The sequence below is a fragment of the Chanodichthys erythropterus genome, chromosome 6 (assembly GCF_024489055.1).
Source record: "Chanodichthys erythropterus isolate Z2021 chromosome 6, ASM2448905v1, whole genome shotgun sequence".
Classification (NCBI taxonomy): Eukaryota; Metazoa; Chordata; class Actinopteri; order Cypriniformes; family Xenocyprididae; genus Chanodichthys; species Chanodichthys erythropterus.
This window is the reverse complement of record NC_090226.1, coordinates 1,774,865-1,791,866: the sequence shown is the minus strand read 5'-3', so window position 1 is coordinate 1,791,866 and position 17,002 is coordinate 1,774,865. Positions and strand designations below refer to the sequence as shown.

At 33.6% G+C, this 17,002-nt stretch overlaps 1 protein-coding gene across 2 annotated transcripts in view; it reads left to right on the top strand.

Annotated features, from left to right (window-relative positions):
• Positions 1 to 2,250: 2,250 nt before the first annotated feature.
• Positions 2,251 to 17,002, top strand: part of tdrd3 (tudor domain containing 3) — a 34,107-nt gene continuing 19,355 nt past the window's right edge. For both annotated transcript variants that reach the window (XM_067387685.1, XM_067387684.1), the window contains exons 1-8: positions 2,251 to 2,430; positions 5,362 to 5,452; positions 5,633 to 5,698; positions 6,678 to 6,838; positions 12,343 to 12,484; positions 14,462 to 14,533; positions 14,613 to 14,762; positions 16,046 to 16,195. In XM_067387685.1, the coding sequence (XP_067243786.1) occupies positions 2,393 to 2,430; positions 5,362 to 5,452; positions 5,633 to 5,698; positions 6,678 to 6,838; positions 12,343 to 12,484; positions 14,462 to 14,533; positions 14,613 to 14,762; positions 16,046 to 16,195 (870 nt within the window). In that variant the 5' untranslated portion in view covers positions 2,251 to 2,392. The remainder of the gene's footprint in view (positions 2,431 to 5,361; positions 5,453 to 5,632; positions 5,699 to 6,677; positions 6,839 to 12,342; positions 12,485 to 14,461; positions 14,534 to 14,612; positions 14,763 to 16,045; positions 16,196 to 17,002) is intronic.

Here is a 17,002-nt window from a genome sequence, read left to right as displayed (position 1 = left end):
TGCATATATGGGACTTTTAATTATAAACAATCCAGAATTAAACCTGTACTCTTATTTTATAATGGCAGTTTACTATTGTCTGCTGCTCATTTAAAAAATGATGGAGATAAAATATGCACTCTTAGCATCAGCAGCAGCTTGTTTGAAACTGCTTCTAATAATGAAGCTCAGTTAGACAACTGATATTGTAATTAATATCTTCTAAAAAACTACTTTGTGAACTCAGGTGTGAATGATATATATATATATATATATATATATATATATATATATATATATATATATATATATATATATATATATATATATAAGCATAAAATGGACTATATATACTTTATGTAGTTTAGAATGCTGGTGAAACATCTGCTATAATAAAATGATATTTGCTTTCATGTGTTCAATTTATTTTATCAGAATCCACTGCTTCGGAATTTCCATCAAAGAAAAATCCATTACATTTATTTGACAATAAGTTTAAAAAAATTTTTATTTTTTTTACAACATTTTTAAGCATAGTATTGTTGATTTTCAGTGCTTATGGCTTTTGGCAATGTTAAGGTCTTTTAAAAAATTAAAAAGTTTTTTTTTTTTTTTAATTTGTCATATTTTTAATATGATTTTAATCAAGTTTGATTTTATGATATTTTCAATCATATTTAAAAGTTTCTTTTAAAATACCTTGTGGCTCCAAAGATAAATTTATTCATCTTACACATTTTAGTCACATTGGTGTAAACTGGAAGGTTACACTCATGTCTATTGACAACAGGACAAATGCATTTGGAATGTTTGTTTTAATGTGTCCAAAGACATGCTGGTGTGTAAAAAAATAAATAAATAATAAAAAAGATTAAACCAATTAAAGAAATAAATACATTTAAAATAATAATGGGAAATAATACATTGAAAAAAAAAAAGTTTGATTTAAATAAGCCCACAAAAAAAATAAAAATGTATATGTAAAATATAAAATTAAATAAATTTTGATATAAATATAAATATAACACTACACTACTACAGAAAATACAAAACTCAATGTAACGTTATTGACACATTTATAATATTTCTTTTCCGCAGTATGATTTGGGTCTTTATACTAGAATATACACTGCCCTCCAAAAGCTTTGGAAACACCCCTGGAAAAGTGTGGTTTTGGACGATATCAGCATAAATCCTTATTTTTTGGTGCAAATACATTAAAGTAACTTGACATTGCCATTGAAGACCAGCAATAATAATTTTCATTTTGATTACATAATAATGGCAATATAAACAGGGGTTTGTAAAAGATTTTTGGGTCAGCACACCTTAATAGCTTCAACAATTGATTGCCAATTAAGTTTAGAATTCAATGAACCAATCAGAACCCAGTTTAGGTCAGATAGCTGCTAATGCTGGATATTTTGATGAATCGAAAATTTAAGTTTTTTCTATGTATAAACTGTTTATATAATAAAATGTGTTTTTGTAGTTTGTGTTGTCCCTTATCAGTGCAAAATTACCACAAATTAAAAAGGATTCATGCCAATATTGTCCAAAACACCACTTTTCTAGGGCGTTTCCATACTTTTGGAGGGCAGTGTATATCATTTAGGTTTTAGTATAGGGGTCCCTTTCATGAGGTCCGTGGCATATTAAAGTTATGTAGAGTGAATACAGGTTGTTAGGGACACACAAGTCATCTCAATGGCAAAAAGTGTCCCAATCTCCCTGAATTCACCCCTATACATAAACATAATATAAGCCTACTTAATTACAATAATATATTTATACATAAACATGAATGTTGTTATAAAAATGTAAACTGTAGATTTTAAAGCTTTTGATCTGGAGGACCGATAGCAAATCATAGCATCGTTTTTTTTTTTTTTTTTTTTTTTTTTTTTTTTTATGCTTTATTCAGTAACAAAAAAGAATAACAGCAGCAATTCAAAATAAAAAGCAGAAATTCAATAAAAACATACGTTACAAAACAAAAATAACAATAGTACAAAAAATATATAAAATTAAAAAAATAAAATTAAATAAAAAATAAAGACAGATAATACAGGATAAATATACAAAGGCTTGTCATAAAAAATATATATATATATATTTTTGTCCTCCAGATTAATGTCAGTTCCAGAGATCTCCTTAAAAAAGACCTCAAAATCACACCAGAATAATTTAAAAATCATAGCGTCGTTACTTTTGCGTTACGCTAATGTTTACGTCAGCGCCGCTCCACTTTGACCTCTGAAGTGTCAGAAGTTTGCGCGTGACGTCATCTGTCTTTGTCCAGCAGCTGGAGGAGCCGCTAACGCTGTGGAACTGAATCCCGAATAACACAGAATGGGAATCCAGCGATATTCCAGACAGTGAAATCCTTACAGACTCATCAGTATATGTGAAGATGTGCGATCTGAGCTCAGCGCTCATTAGAGAGGGCTGGTGAGTCACTACTGAGTGCTAACGGCTAATGTGTTAGCATGCTAATGATGCTAACTCATGTTTACATTCATTTACTCTCTCCGTTCTACTTTTACCGTGACTTTATGAGTTAATTTAACAGCGTATAGTTTATATCACTTCATTGGTGTATGTCTTTGTCTCCGGTCTGTTGGGTGCAGATAGCGATTAAATCATTAGCACGATATTCAACATTTGCTATCAGTAGATTATTAATAAATATATATATATATATATATATGTCATGTCTGAAGTTTTAATAATCAGCTGCTGAGTTTTCTAATTAATACCCTTTTAATCAGTCTGGACTGTCATGTCAAGTTTCACAATCTCCATTAATTAAACGATTTAAGAACAATTAACAGCATCTTTCAGTGTTTGAAGAGTTGATATTAATTAATTTATGTGTTCAGATCTTGAGTTCAGTTCCTTTAGATCTCACACTTGATTGTGAATGAGTGTTATATTGAAGTACTATGATATCCAGTGCTAATACCATGGTATTTTGATGCATTGGTGTTTACTCATTGCATATACATTACTATGGTAAAACTTAAAGATATGTGTTGTGATTGAAATCTACAGATGCAAATAGATAAAGTGCAATAAAATAAACACGTAAGTGTCAAGTTATGGAAGCAAAACTGAGCAGTGCATGAAAAAACAATGGATTTGCCTGTAGCGTCTTGCTTTAAAATATGTGGTATTGTCATAATAATGTTTTTGTTAGTGACATATGATGATGAACATTTCATCTGGATTACGTAATCATATTCCAAAAATGTAGTACTTATAAAAATTAGATTATATTATATTTTAAAATGCTCATGATCCGATTACTGTTACTTTTTTATGAATTGCATGATTACATGTTGTTTATGGAAAAGGTTTTATCAATATGGTGTATAATAATTCCATTGAAATCTAAGTGAAAATCAAGTTCTGTTACGATTTAAAAGTAATCAAAAAGTTGTCAAAATTAGGGCTGCAATGGGTGAAAAGTTTCTGGAAACCTGGAAACTTAACAAGAATTTAATGGAATTAATTGGAAATTTTGGGGAAATTTATATAAATTTTATGTTAAAAAGAAATAACTGTTATTTCATGTTATTATGACCAAACAAAATGTTTTATATATATATATATATATATATATATATATATATATATACATACATACATACATACATACATACATACATACATACAGTACAGTCCAAAAGTTTGGAACTACTAAAATGTTTAATATTTTTAAAAGAAGTTTCGTCTGCTCACCAAGGCTACATTTATTTAATTAAAAATACAGTAAAAACAGTAATATTGTGAAATATTATTACAATTTAAAATAACTGTTTTCTATAAGTAAGTTATTCCTGTGATCAAAGCTGAATTTTCAGCATCGTTACTCCAGTCTTCAGTGTCACATGATCCTTCAGAAATCATTCTAATATGATGATCTGCTGCTCAAGAAACATTTAATGTGTACAATTGTACAAAATATTTGTGTACAATATTTTTTTTCAGGATTATTTGATGAATAGAAAGTTCAAAAGAACAGTGTTTATCTGAAATAGAATCTTTTGTAACATTATAAATGTCTTTACTGCCACTTTTGATCGATTTAATGCATCCTTGTTGAATAAAAGTATTCATTTCTTTAATTTCTTTTCAAAAAAATTAAAATTCTTACTGACCCCAAACTTTTGAACGGTAGTGTATAATGCTACAGAAGCTTTGTATTTCAGATAAATGCTGTTCTTTTCAACTTTCTATTCATCAAGGAATCCTGAAAAAAAACTGTTTTCAACATTGAAAATAATCATAAATGTTTCTTGAGCAGCAAATCAGCATATTAGAATGATTTCTGAAGGATCATGTGACACTGAAGACTGGAGTAATGATGCTGAAAATTCAGCTTGGATCACAGGAGTAAATTACTTTGTCAAATATATTTAAATAGTACACAGTTATTTTAAATTGTAATAATATTTCACAATATTATTGTTTTTTTACTGTATTTTTAATTAAATAAATGTAGCCTTGGTGAGCAGACGAAAGTTCTTTTAAAAACATTAAAAATCTTAGTGGTTCCAAACTTTTGGAATGTACTGTACATATAACATTTTGTTTGGTCATAATAACATGAAACAACAGTTATTTAGTTTTTGCATCCAGTTAATTCTAATTTAGTAAATATGTAAAATAAATATATTTTTATTGTAGCAATTGTTATTTATATCACTGTCACATGATCCTTTAGAAATCATTCTGATATGCTGATTTGACACTGAATTATCAATGTTAGAAACAGTTGTGCTGCTTAATATTTTTTTTTTTTTGTAATCTGTCATAATTTTTTCAGGATTCATTGATGAATAAAAAGTTAAAAAGAACAGCATTTATTCAAAATAGAAATCTTTAATATCACTTTTTATCAGTTTCACTCATCCTTGCTGAATAAAAGTATTAATTTCTTTCAAAACAAAAGAAAGAAAGAAAAATTACTGACCCCCAAACTTTGAATATTGTTACAAAAGATTCTATTTTAAATAATTTTTTTTAACTTTTTATTCATCAAAGAATCCTAAAAAAAAAGTATCACAGGTTATAAAAAATATTAAGCAGAAATTAAGTTTCCAACATTGATTATTAAGTATGAAATTATCATATCAGAATGATTTCTGAAGGATCATGTGACACTGAAGACTGGAGTAATGATGCTGAAAATTCAGCTTTAATCACAGGAATAAATGACACTTTAATGTATATTAAAATAGAAAAGCACATTTTTAAATTGTAATAATTGCCATGAAAATTCCCAGAATTTTGCAACCCTAGTCAGAAATACAGGTTTGGAGTCTGTTGCATCTGCACGACAACACTTCTGCTCTAAATCGACACTTCTCCTCACAGGTACCTTACAGATGAAGGAATAGACGAGTGTAAAAGCTCTTCAGAGAAGGAGAAAACATCATTGACTGACATCATCCAAGTAGCGTTAAATGTAAGTGCTTTTACCTTTACCTCGTTTCCTCTTATATTTGACATTCATATTCAAAAGTATATTCAAAAGTATTCATAAAGTATGTGTCTTTGTCTATTTGTGATCATGTGGATTCGGCTCTCCACAGAAGCCGCCACACCTTGATTAACAACACAAATAATACTATTATATAATCCACAGAATGATCTGAGACCCATAGGAAAGAGCTTTCTGCCGGCGGACATCAACAGTGGCCGAATAGAAAAGGTATTAAAGTTAACTGACTTGACTTATGTTGATCTTTACACTATTTATAGGATTTGCCATTGGATTTAAAGGATTAGTTCACTTCATTTCCTGATAATTTACTCACCTCCATGTCATCCAAGATGTTTATGTTTTTCTTTCTTCAGTTGAAAAGAAATGAAGTTTTTTGATGAAATCATTCCAGGATTTTTCTCCATATAGTGGACTTCACTGGGGTTCAACGGGTTGATGGTCCAAATGTCAGTTTCAGTGCAGCTTCAAAGAGCTCTACATGATCCCAGACGAGGAATAAGAGTCTCATCTAGAGAAACCATCGCTCATTTTCTAAAGAAAATAAACATTATATACTTTTTAACAACAAAAGCTCATCTTGCACTGCTCTGTGATGCGCCACACATGACGTAATCATGTTGGAAAGATCACGCATGACCCTTATTCGTCGTCTGGGATCATGTAGAGCTCTTTGAAGCTGCACTGAAACTGACATTTGGACCATCAACCCTAGTGAAGTCCACTTTATGGAGAAAAATCCTGGAATGATTTCCTCAAAAACCTTCATTTCTTTTCCACTGAAGAAAGGAAGACATGAACATTCTGGATGACATGGAGGTGACTAAATTATCAGGAAAATTTCATTCAGAAGTGAACTAATCCTTTAAGCTAAAATCCAAAATAATGCATGGATGGCACTGTCCAGCTAATAAATATGTGCACTTGCTAATGCTGCCCACAAGATGGCGCTGTTATTAAAGAGAACATTAGCAGGAGAATAGATGTTAGAGCAGAGGTGAATATAAGGTAAAATAACATTTGTTTGTCCAAAATGACATGATGTTAAAGCTAAAAAATGACTGTGATCTGGTTTCTGAGAGCTGCTTTTTTTCCTGTTACAACAATTTAAACCCATTTGATGCATTACATCCATTTTAGTTTAGTGTTTTATCTGTGTTTATGATACAAAATCATCTTCCTCCCACAGTTGGAGGGTCCGTGTGTCCTTCAGGTGCAGAAGATTCGTAATGTGGCCGCTCCAAAAGACCATGAGGAGTCGCAGGCGTCACCCAGAATGCTGCGAGTGCAGATGACGGACGGACACACCTTGTGCATTGGCCTTGAGTTTAAACATCTGTCCAAAATCAGGTAAAGCCTGTGTGTCTGTGGATATTTGCACTTTTCTTTCATCACTTTCTAATGAATTCTGGCTGAATAAAAGAAATCTAGCTTACCCTAAACGTCTAGTGTGCGTTGCATACTGCTTATTATTTAAAAGTAGAGTGTGAAACAGTATGCGGCATGCAGCGATTAAACAGTACGCTGCGTTGTTGTTACATGACCTCATTATGTTGCATGTTTAATTCAGCGATTGGCGTCGTTATCATCTCGTAAATTAATACTGTTATATTGCATTTTTTATTTAAAGTTGTGTAAATGTGTCTCTTGGCACTCTCTTGGAACCTGATGTCACTGCAATATCAAGTGCATTGCATTGTGGGATACTGTAATCCATGTAATTCCAGTTGACATTTTGGCAAATGCAGTAGGTTATCTGGATGTTTCATGCAAACAGGAAGTATGCTTACTATGCACACTACATACTTGAATAGTGTGTAATCTGTGGCCACAGAATTCTGTAGAAAGTTCTGCACATTCCTTCCACCTTATGATTGTTTGGTAGATATTTGATCAAGCTTATTTATTTCAAACATGACATTAAAACTTCAAGATTTGGCTGCGTTATAAACTTCACAGAATTTCACTCACTAGTACCTCAAATATTTAATTGAAGCTCATTTAGGCATTATTTAATGAAATAATGTCTCGCCCTGTCAGACACAGTGAAGTGGCCCATAATGAGGCCAAAAACCCATCGTTTGATTAAACATAGCTCTTAATATGATAAGAGGCTCTGTAATTGCCTCGAGTCAGACGAAAGACGTTTTGATGTAGTAGAGAGCTGCATAAAAAAGGCTTTTCTGCTGCAGACACTATGAATTGATGTTCACGGTACTACAGAGTCATTCAAGGTCATGTCATTGCGTTGCTTTTGATGTTACTTAGGGCTCATTTTCTCTTGCACTCAGTGAACCTAAAACATTAATGTCATTTTGAAATGCGGAAAAATAGTGTTTGTACATGCCAAGAATGTGTCACTTTTGTTGCATTGCTTTAGAATGCTTTTTTTAACGGTTAAAAAAACAAAACTGCATGCATGTTGCGGAAGAACATTTTTCTGTGTTGTTATCCTACTGATCATAAAACATTCACTATTAGTCTTAAAGAGAGAGTTCACCCAGAAATGAAAATTATCCCATGATTTACTCACCCTCAAACCATCCTAGATGTATACGACTATCTTCTTTCAAACTAACACAATCGGAGATATATTTAAAAATATCCTGGCTCTTCCAAGATTTATAATGGCAGTGAATGAAGGGTGAGATGTTGAAGGCCAAAAAAAGTGTATCTATCCATCATAAAAGTAATCCACACGGCTCCAGGGCCCAGTTTTTCAAAAGGTTTAATCCGGATAAAATTGATCTGGATTTAGTAATCCTTTTTTTGCGATCCGTGATCACGTAATCCAGCTTACTTTTGGAGCCAGTTTTTTAAAGCAACATCGGATTGGATCAATCTGATCCGGATAGGAACTTTTCAGGATCACCAAATCTGGATTTCCAGTGCTCTACGGAGGCCCTAAAGGGACATGTTGATAGAAAGAATATGGGTTTTGAATTAAATATATTTTTGTTGGATATTTACAGCTGTTTAGGGATTGTTTTATGGCACCAACATTTCTTTTTACTTTAGAGTAGGTTACCGAAAGGCTAAATATGTAGGCTAATGTCTGCATTAATTTAAACTAATCAAGAGCAAGATAAAAATGTGTATGTATATTACATGATAAAAATGTTGTATTTTTTGACTAGTTTTAAAGTTTTACTACATTTTCCTCCTGGAATCCAGCTTGAAATCCTACCCCCTGTTGGGATCAGGATAATCATGTTTTTTTTGGATCAAAGTGATCCAAATCCTACAAAAAAGTTCTGAAAAACCCAAACTAAAGGTTTGATCCGGATCAAAACCAAGATTGGGTTACGTGATCTAATCCGATTATGTAATCCGTTTTTTCTTTTGAAAAACAGTTTCTCCAATTTGATCCAATCCGTTATCCAAAATCCTAGTGGATTACTTTTGAAAAACCGGGCCCGGGGGGTTAGAGAGATACATGGCAATTTATCTGTTCAATAAAACACTTTACTCACCTGTTGAGTAATAAAAACACCATCATCTCTGCGTCGCTTTAACAACATTTCAGTCCCTCACCGTCTCTGAAAAGCCAAGCTGATGTTTATTCTTGTTTTATTACAAGCTCTGTTGTGTTCTCTTTTTGCCAGCAGATTCTCCTCTGTCCGGTGTTTAAAACGGATGATTTCCCAGAGATTGGAGATTTAGCGGCTGCATGTCAACATTTCTCACTCGTTGTGATAACTAACATATGACACCCCCACACCAGACATGCGTAAAAGTAGGCGGAGCAACTTTTCTCTATTTACGGATATGAGCATTTGACGGATGTATGCAATTTCCCGACAAAACCATCCCGACAGGTCTAAAATATAAGCACTTCTAACAGGCTTACCATAGTGAATTAAATCAGGGTAATTCAAAAACACATTTTGGAAGAAGGAATGATGATGCATTGACTCGTTATTTAAATTTTGTTCATTTTAAACAAAGAAAAGTTATATAGTGCACCTTTAATGAACGTGTCAAATGCATAAAAAACAAGTTTAACAAATAATTTCTAAGAAACAGCAAGTAACACATTGAATTAAAAATGAATTAGAACGACTGAAATAGTATTTTCATGCAAAACGTGCTCCAATAATTTTTGCAACTTCAAAAAAAAAATTTTTACAGTGCAATTTAGACTCGAACACACTTTCAGTACAAGAAATCTGACACTGCGTAATCTTGTAAAACCACTTCAAATTCAAATGACCTTTTCTTGTACTCCCCTTCCTTTAACCCCAGTTTCAGACTTTCTAATTGGCTCAATCCCCACCAATCCCATGTCTCCATTACCGCTCTGCCGTCGCGATGGCCGTCGGCCAGCAGCTACAGGTGGAGACTGTTGTCGTGCCGTTTGAAGAACAGAGCGCTCTTTATTCATCTGTTCCTTCGCTCGCTCTCTCTCCACATCCATCCCTGTCGCTAACATACAGAATGAAACTGTCCACTGTTCATTTGAACTCAAAGCCTCCTTCATTCAGTCGCAGAATTACAAACGCGGGACGGACATGCATTATTGCAACATGTATATGATGGCATTGTGATCCGGCTTTGGTTATTTGCATTACAAATGCTTAATGCATAAAAATAATGAACCTCCTGTGGTGCAAATCAACTTTTGAATGTTTTTTATATGTCAATGCGGTGTTTTTGATATACTTGAAGACAAACCATGTGCAAATTCATCGGTCGACACCATATTTTCTCTTTAAAACTGCAGTGAATCAAAAACCCGCCCCTGTTTTCTACTGTCACAAACATGTGACCAATCCCATCAGGACTGGGTCCTCTGGATCTCCACTGACTTTCTATGATGTTTAATGCTGATTTTTTTCGGAGGCAGCTGTCTGACTCTGAGATGTCGAACAGAAACATTATTAGCTGTTTGATAATGTAGTCATGCCAAATACTAATCATCATATTAATTACCGTTATGCATCAACATTCTGATAAACATTCACTCTTCCTCTTCTTCTGGATCAGTTTCTGCTTCACACATATATGGCTGAATTAAACCAATATTTCCACTTGCGTCATGTAGTGTTTACTACAGTTGAGCCAGTGGATCAGGTCATCCGAGCTGCTGTGATTGAGTGGAGGCGGGGCTTATTTGCATATTCATGAAGCAAGGGTGTCGAGTTACATTCAAGCTATTTTAAGGCATAAAGAAATTATATTCACAGGAAAAAAACTTTTAAATATGAACTTTTTTAATCTTTCTGTTAAATGCATAATGTCTTTTCAATTCAGTTTTTTTAAATTCAGTGTTGCTCGTTTCAAATAAATACTTCAGCTTCGAATGAAAGTGGGGATGTTTGAGCAAACAGAAGCATTGTACTGGAACAAACAGTGTTTTGTCTGCCGGCTCTAGGGGGTTCGTATCGGCTCCTGCATCCCTTTGAGTTTCGTGCCGACGCACTGGTCAGGAAAGTCTGTAATTGCAGTCGTTACGTCACACGTCGGCGGCGTTTGTCCTGTCAAACTCCTCGGGCTCTTCTAATGAGAGGACCAGGGAAAGTTCGACTCTAACCGCTGAGTTTATTTGGCGTGTAGGAGAGCAGGGAGGTGTGCGTGTGATGTATTTTTAGCAGGCGCTTCTTCTGCAGTGCAGAGAGTTGCATTAACATTTGATCAGGGTGCAGGCAGGGGGACACATTTGAGGAAATAAGCCTGCGTTTTGGTAAATTCACTGCTCTACTTCTCTCCTCTGGGTATTAGAGTGTTTGTGAGGGGAAAATAGAGTTTCTGACTCTTCCTCCCTCTCAATCCATCCCTTCTCCCCCCTTTAATCTTTAATTAAAGTCAAACAGCCAGTTCTTAATCCCAACTTACAGCAAATGCCGCACACTTACTAAAGCTGAAACACATCAGAGAAAAAAAACCCTGATTGACAACCAGGAAATAGAAGCAAGTAAAGCAGAGAAGAGCAATTATGAATTTTAAATTCTCTAGCCACCACTTTTTGGAAAGTCATTGCAGACGCCAAAGAAGGAAAATCGACCCATTTTTTTGGGTCTCTTAAGAAATCCCTGGGTCACCAAATACAGAAATTATCAATCTTAAGTCTTATCAAATATAGACTTAAGACCGACATTAACTTTATCACAAATATGCAGACTTTAATCCCAAATTCTTATTTTGATGAGGAAAAAAAAAAAATCGAATGCGGTAATGAGACATTTTTAGGAAGTGTGGAAAATGTTTATCAGATCTTAATGGTGGTAATTGCTTTTATTTGTTTAAAATATAATTTCCTATTTTTTCTTTCAGTTTTAAGGTGAAATATGATCTGGAAAGTGGGGTCAGAAAGATTTTTTTGTTGTTGTTGCTGTAAGAAATTAATACTTATATTCAGCAAGGATATATTAAATTGATCAAAAGTGACAGTAAAAATTGTTACATAAAAATTAAATAATTGCTGTTCTTTTGAACTTTATTGATCTAAGGTTTCTTTCTACTTGGTCTTTCTCAAAAATATGAAGCAGCACAAGTGTTTTCAACACTGATAATAATCATAAATGTTTCTTGAGCAGTAAATCATCACATTACAATGATTTCTGAAGGATCATGTGACACTGAAGACTGGAGTAATGATGCTGAAAATTCAGCTTTGATCACTGGATATAAATTATATTTTACTATATATTCACATAGAAAACCGTTATTTTAAATTGGAATAATATTTCACTTTTTTACTGTATTTTTTTTAATCACATAAATGCAAATTTGGTGAGCAGAAGGGGCTTCTTTTCAAAAACATTTAAAAAATCTTACCAACCTCATTTAAACAGAAGTGATTGATTTATCACTGCTGTTGTTCAATCTGTTGATCCACTTTAATTTGATTTCAGTCTGAACACTCCACCTGGAACCAAAGTGAAACTTCTGGGGGACGTTCAGGTTAAGAACGGCATCCTGCTATTGGACGATTCCAAGATCGCTGTTCTCGGAGGCGAGGTGGATCACATGATCGAGAAGTGGGAGTTTCAGAGGGTGAGATGCATGTTTTTGCTCAAGAGTTATTATGAATGTATTCAGATAATATAATGCAGTTTATTGTAGAAAAGTGGATTTTTTTTCTTGCTTCTATGAAATAAAGGTTCACTCTACATGTCTAATGTTCATGTTAATATTTGAAATGCATCATAGTTATTGCAACTTTGAGCTCATTAATATATTTTCTGTAAATTTAATTAACATATCACCAATTTGACCCACCCTGATGAACGACATCAGCATATGGAGGTCAGCCAATCGCAACCGAGAACATTTGCATATAGAATTCTTAAATACGCAGTAGCTTAAACTATTGGTTTTGATTCTGAGTTTCAGAGAGTGGGTGTAAAATCATGAAATGAATTAAATCACAAGTGTTTTTAGTGCAAGAAACCTTAACTAACATTATAAGTGGGCTCTAGGGAGAAAATGAAGAGATGCAAAAGTGTAAAATATTGAATTGAAAATATGACCCATTAATTAAAAGTTAAGAAACAGAAGCCACTGTGTCAAGCAGAAACAAGAGTGTCTGTAGCCATCTGTCACGTTTTAGCTCAGTGATGGATGACACACTGGCAACAGATGATTATTTTAATGATCAATCAAAGCCAGAAAGCATGAAGACACATTTCTTTATCTAAATAGGTGAATAACTTCAGTCCAAAGATTTTTCTCCCCTTAAATGTTACACTATATTCACATTAGGGCTGGACGATATGGCCAAAATTTATATCACGATATAATTCTAAATTTCGGTCGATACGATATAATTCCGATATCGATATGAACTATATAATAGCCTCAGAAAAACTGCCAAGAACGGCCACAATGGATGTCTGTACCGCACCGAAACCGTGACCCTAAAAATAGGACTACTGTCAAATAAAAATAAAGAAAATAAGAACAAACAATCAAACTACAAGCAACATCACAAATAAGTACAATAATGCAAATATTCAAATAAAATAAACAGTGCTTTTCAGGTTTTTCAGGTATGTAACAGTAGTTTTCAGGTACAGAAAATGGATAAAGTAATCAAATAAAAAATCTTTACTGTATATAAGATGAATCATTATTGAAGTTACAAAAACTATTCAGTCAAGAGCAGTGAGTGATTTCTTTGTTATTTGATTTAACATCAAAAACAGGCAGCAGGAATAGTTTTTTTTCCCTTTAAGACAACCAGTACATATACTGTTACACATGCGCTGTCTTTCTCGACTGTTATACGTTCACTTAAGACATAACTGACTATGTTTGCTAGGATACTCGACAAGACGGGCATGTTGACATAATTTTTTGTATGAATGTGGCCGTCGAAGCGCAAGACTTGAAAGAGAACTCAGTATTTGCGCGCTGTCTGAAATAAGCGTGTGCGCGCTTCGGATGAGCGCACACAAATCTTCTCATAGCGCGTGCGAGTTCTCTCTCTTTCGCGACTTGTTCTTGAAGGTTTAAATCAGCAAGGCTTAAATGAGTTTAGTTTAAACACAGACAGCAACGTTTGCTGTTCAGGTCTCACCTGTATCAACACCCGGGTGATGACGGCGTAAATGACAGGACATTAGAGCAGACGGCACTAACGTTAGCTGTTAACATTTTACAAAGAGTGACTGTTTTGTCCACGCTTTTTGATTATCGTTGTTGTAACGTTTTGCGCATCCATCGACTGAAACATACATTATCTGAACTCTGTCTGTTTTCCACGTTGCTATTTTAAACAAACCATATTAACCAATAGATACGCTGATGGCAGCGTGTCTCTGTGGTGTACGTCATCACGCAAATAGCCAATCTTGTTCTGCTCTTTCTAACCGCTGCGCCTCAAGTCAGTGAGAAATGCTGTAATGTATATCGAAATACCGGAAATGTGTTTAAAAATCATATCACCGTTATCGAAAAGAATTATATCGCGATATATATTGATATTGAATTATTGTCCAGCCCTAATTCACATATCTTTTTCCTCACAAGAGCCTGGCCAAGCACAGCCGTAGAAACGTTGGTGCAGAAGGTGGACCTCCTCCATTCGTTCCCTTTGGACAGGTCAGGACTCTTTACATCTGTTTCTTTATGAGGTTGATTTGATTTTCCAGTTATATAATCTGCTGTCGTCTCTCTGTAGAAATGTGCTCATAAGGAGCAGGTGGACAGCAGAGCCCTGGATCAGAGGAAGACCCTTCAGAGCACGAACGCTGTCAAATCTGCTGACGACAACGATGAGTTTGAGAAACAAAGAACCGCTGCTATCGCAGAGGTCGCCAAGAGTAAAGAGGTGTGCTGTCATCCCTAACCGTTATTATGAGATGTGTTTAGAGTTAGCCTACCCTAGGACTATATGTTTGAAGATGTAGTTCTTGTGAAATTAGATTTTTTTATGTTTTAGAAAGAAGTCTCATCTGCTCACCAAGGCCGATTTTATTTGTTCAAAAATACAGTAAAAAATGTGAAATATTATTATAATTTAAAATAACACGTTTCTGTGTAAATATATTGTAAATTGTAATTTATTTTTTGCAATGTAAAGCTGAATTTTTAGCATCATTACTCCAGTGTTCAGTGTCACATGATCCTTCAGAAATCATTCTAATATACTGAATTTGATAGATTTGCAAAAGTTTAAAAAAGAAATTAATACTTTAATTCAGCAGGGATAAATTAAATTGATCGAAAAAGTGACAGTAAAGACTTTTATTATGTTACAAAACATTTTATTTCAAATAAATGCTGTTCTTTTGAACTTTCTATTCATCATAGAATCCGAAAAAAAAAAAAAAAACGGTTTGCAAAAACAAAATAATAATTATAACCATTATTAATAATTGTGCATCAAATCAGCATATTAGAATGATTTCTGAAGGATCATGTGACTGAAGACTGGAGTAATGATGCTGAAAATTCAGCTTTGATCACAGAAATAAATTACATTTTACAATATATTCATATAGAAAGCAGTTCTTTTAAATTGCAAGAATATTTCAAATTTTTTGATGAAATAAATGTAGCCTTGGTGAGCAGAAAATACTTCGTCCAAAAACATGAAAATTATTCCACACTTTTAAACGGTAGTGTACATATAAACCTCAGATTTCAGCATTTTACATAATTAACACTTGCATAAAGATATTGGCATTTCAATTCAGAATAAATATCGTTTTCATCCCCTGAAACAAAGTAGCACCTTTTGATAATGAAATATTGATGTATTAAAGCAATATGTAATTGAATTTGATCATTCTCATGACTGTATCCTTAGGCCATGGGTGAACTTAATATTCTCCGATATTTAATTAAAAAATGTTTGATTTTGAGTGTGTAATTACGAATGAAACCTGATAAGTGAACACCAGAGAAATGATTAAACATTTTGCCTCCGCAGCACCTGGACTGTTTCAAAACCCAGCTTGATTTGAACTTTCATAACGCACTTATTATGTCCAAATATGATGTTTTTAATTGTGCTATAGTTGTGTGCATTAATGGAAGAAATCTGATCCTAAAATGCTGGAGTTGCGTCAGTGTTTTGTGTTTTTCATAGTGCTCTCTGTTGTCTTCTAGACGCGTACGTTTGGCGGTGGAGGCAATGCAGGGGGAAACCTCGCCAATCCAGGATCCACCTACAAGAATCGAGACCCCTATCAAAGAAAAAGAGAGGAGAGAGAAAAGCCGTGGACGGAGAACAAGTCAGAAGGAGTTTACAGAGATCTGGTAAGATGCAAAGATCATCAGAAAAAGAAATGATGTTTTTGTCAGCAGGTTTTAAGTGATTCAGAAAAGTTCTTCCTCTTGAAATGAATAATAAAACATGGTGAAGATCTGAACAGATGACTATTATTTAAGACATTATTTCCTCCAAGTATCACTTCAGATCCAATATACTTACAGTTAATAAAATATATTGCTGTTTTTCTGCAGTCCTCACTGTTGTGATATGATCACTACTGAACCTGTCTGTTTTAAATGCGTCATTAGTAAATTCAGCTGTAATTCAGGCCTCTTGGACGTCCAGTGTTCATTAGTGGTGCTCGCTAAGATACAGAAGTCGCCCAGCACTGTTTGTTCTCTAGACATGTATGATTCTTACACATCATGATGTTGAGTTTTACACGGACATGCTCCACTCATACTCTGTTTTCTTCAGAAAATATAAAAATGTAGTTTTTGGACTCTCTGTGGCGTTGCATAGATGAGCAGCATCATCTGGGAATCTGAGCAGAGAGATTTTATTAATGTTTTTAAGTGTTTTGAACAAAATCTCTTCTGCTCGCCTAGGGCCCATTTTTCTTTTTTTCAGTTTTAATTTTTTTGCACTCCATTTTAATGGGTAAATTAAATTTTAATAATCAAAAAGCATATCTAATTAATTGAAATCATGAAACTTATACAATTTAAGAACAATTTATTAGAAGTTTTAAAAAAATACATATTTTAGGGCCATATGAAATACGGTTTATTTTATTTTTTTCTCAAATTCCATTTTATTTATTTATTTTTACCAAATTCTGTGTTTTCTGT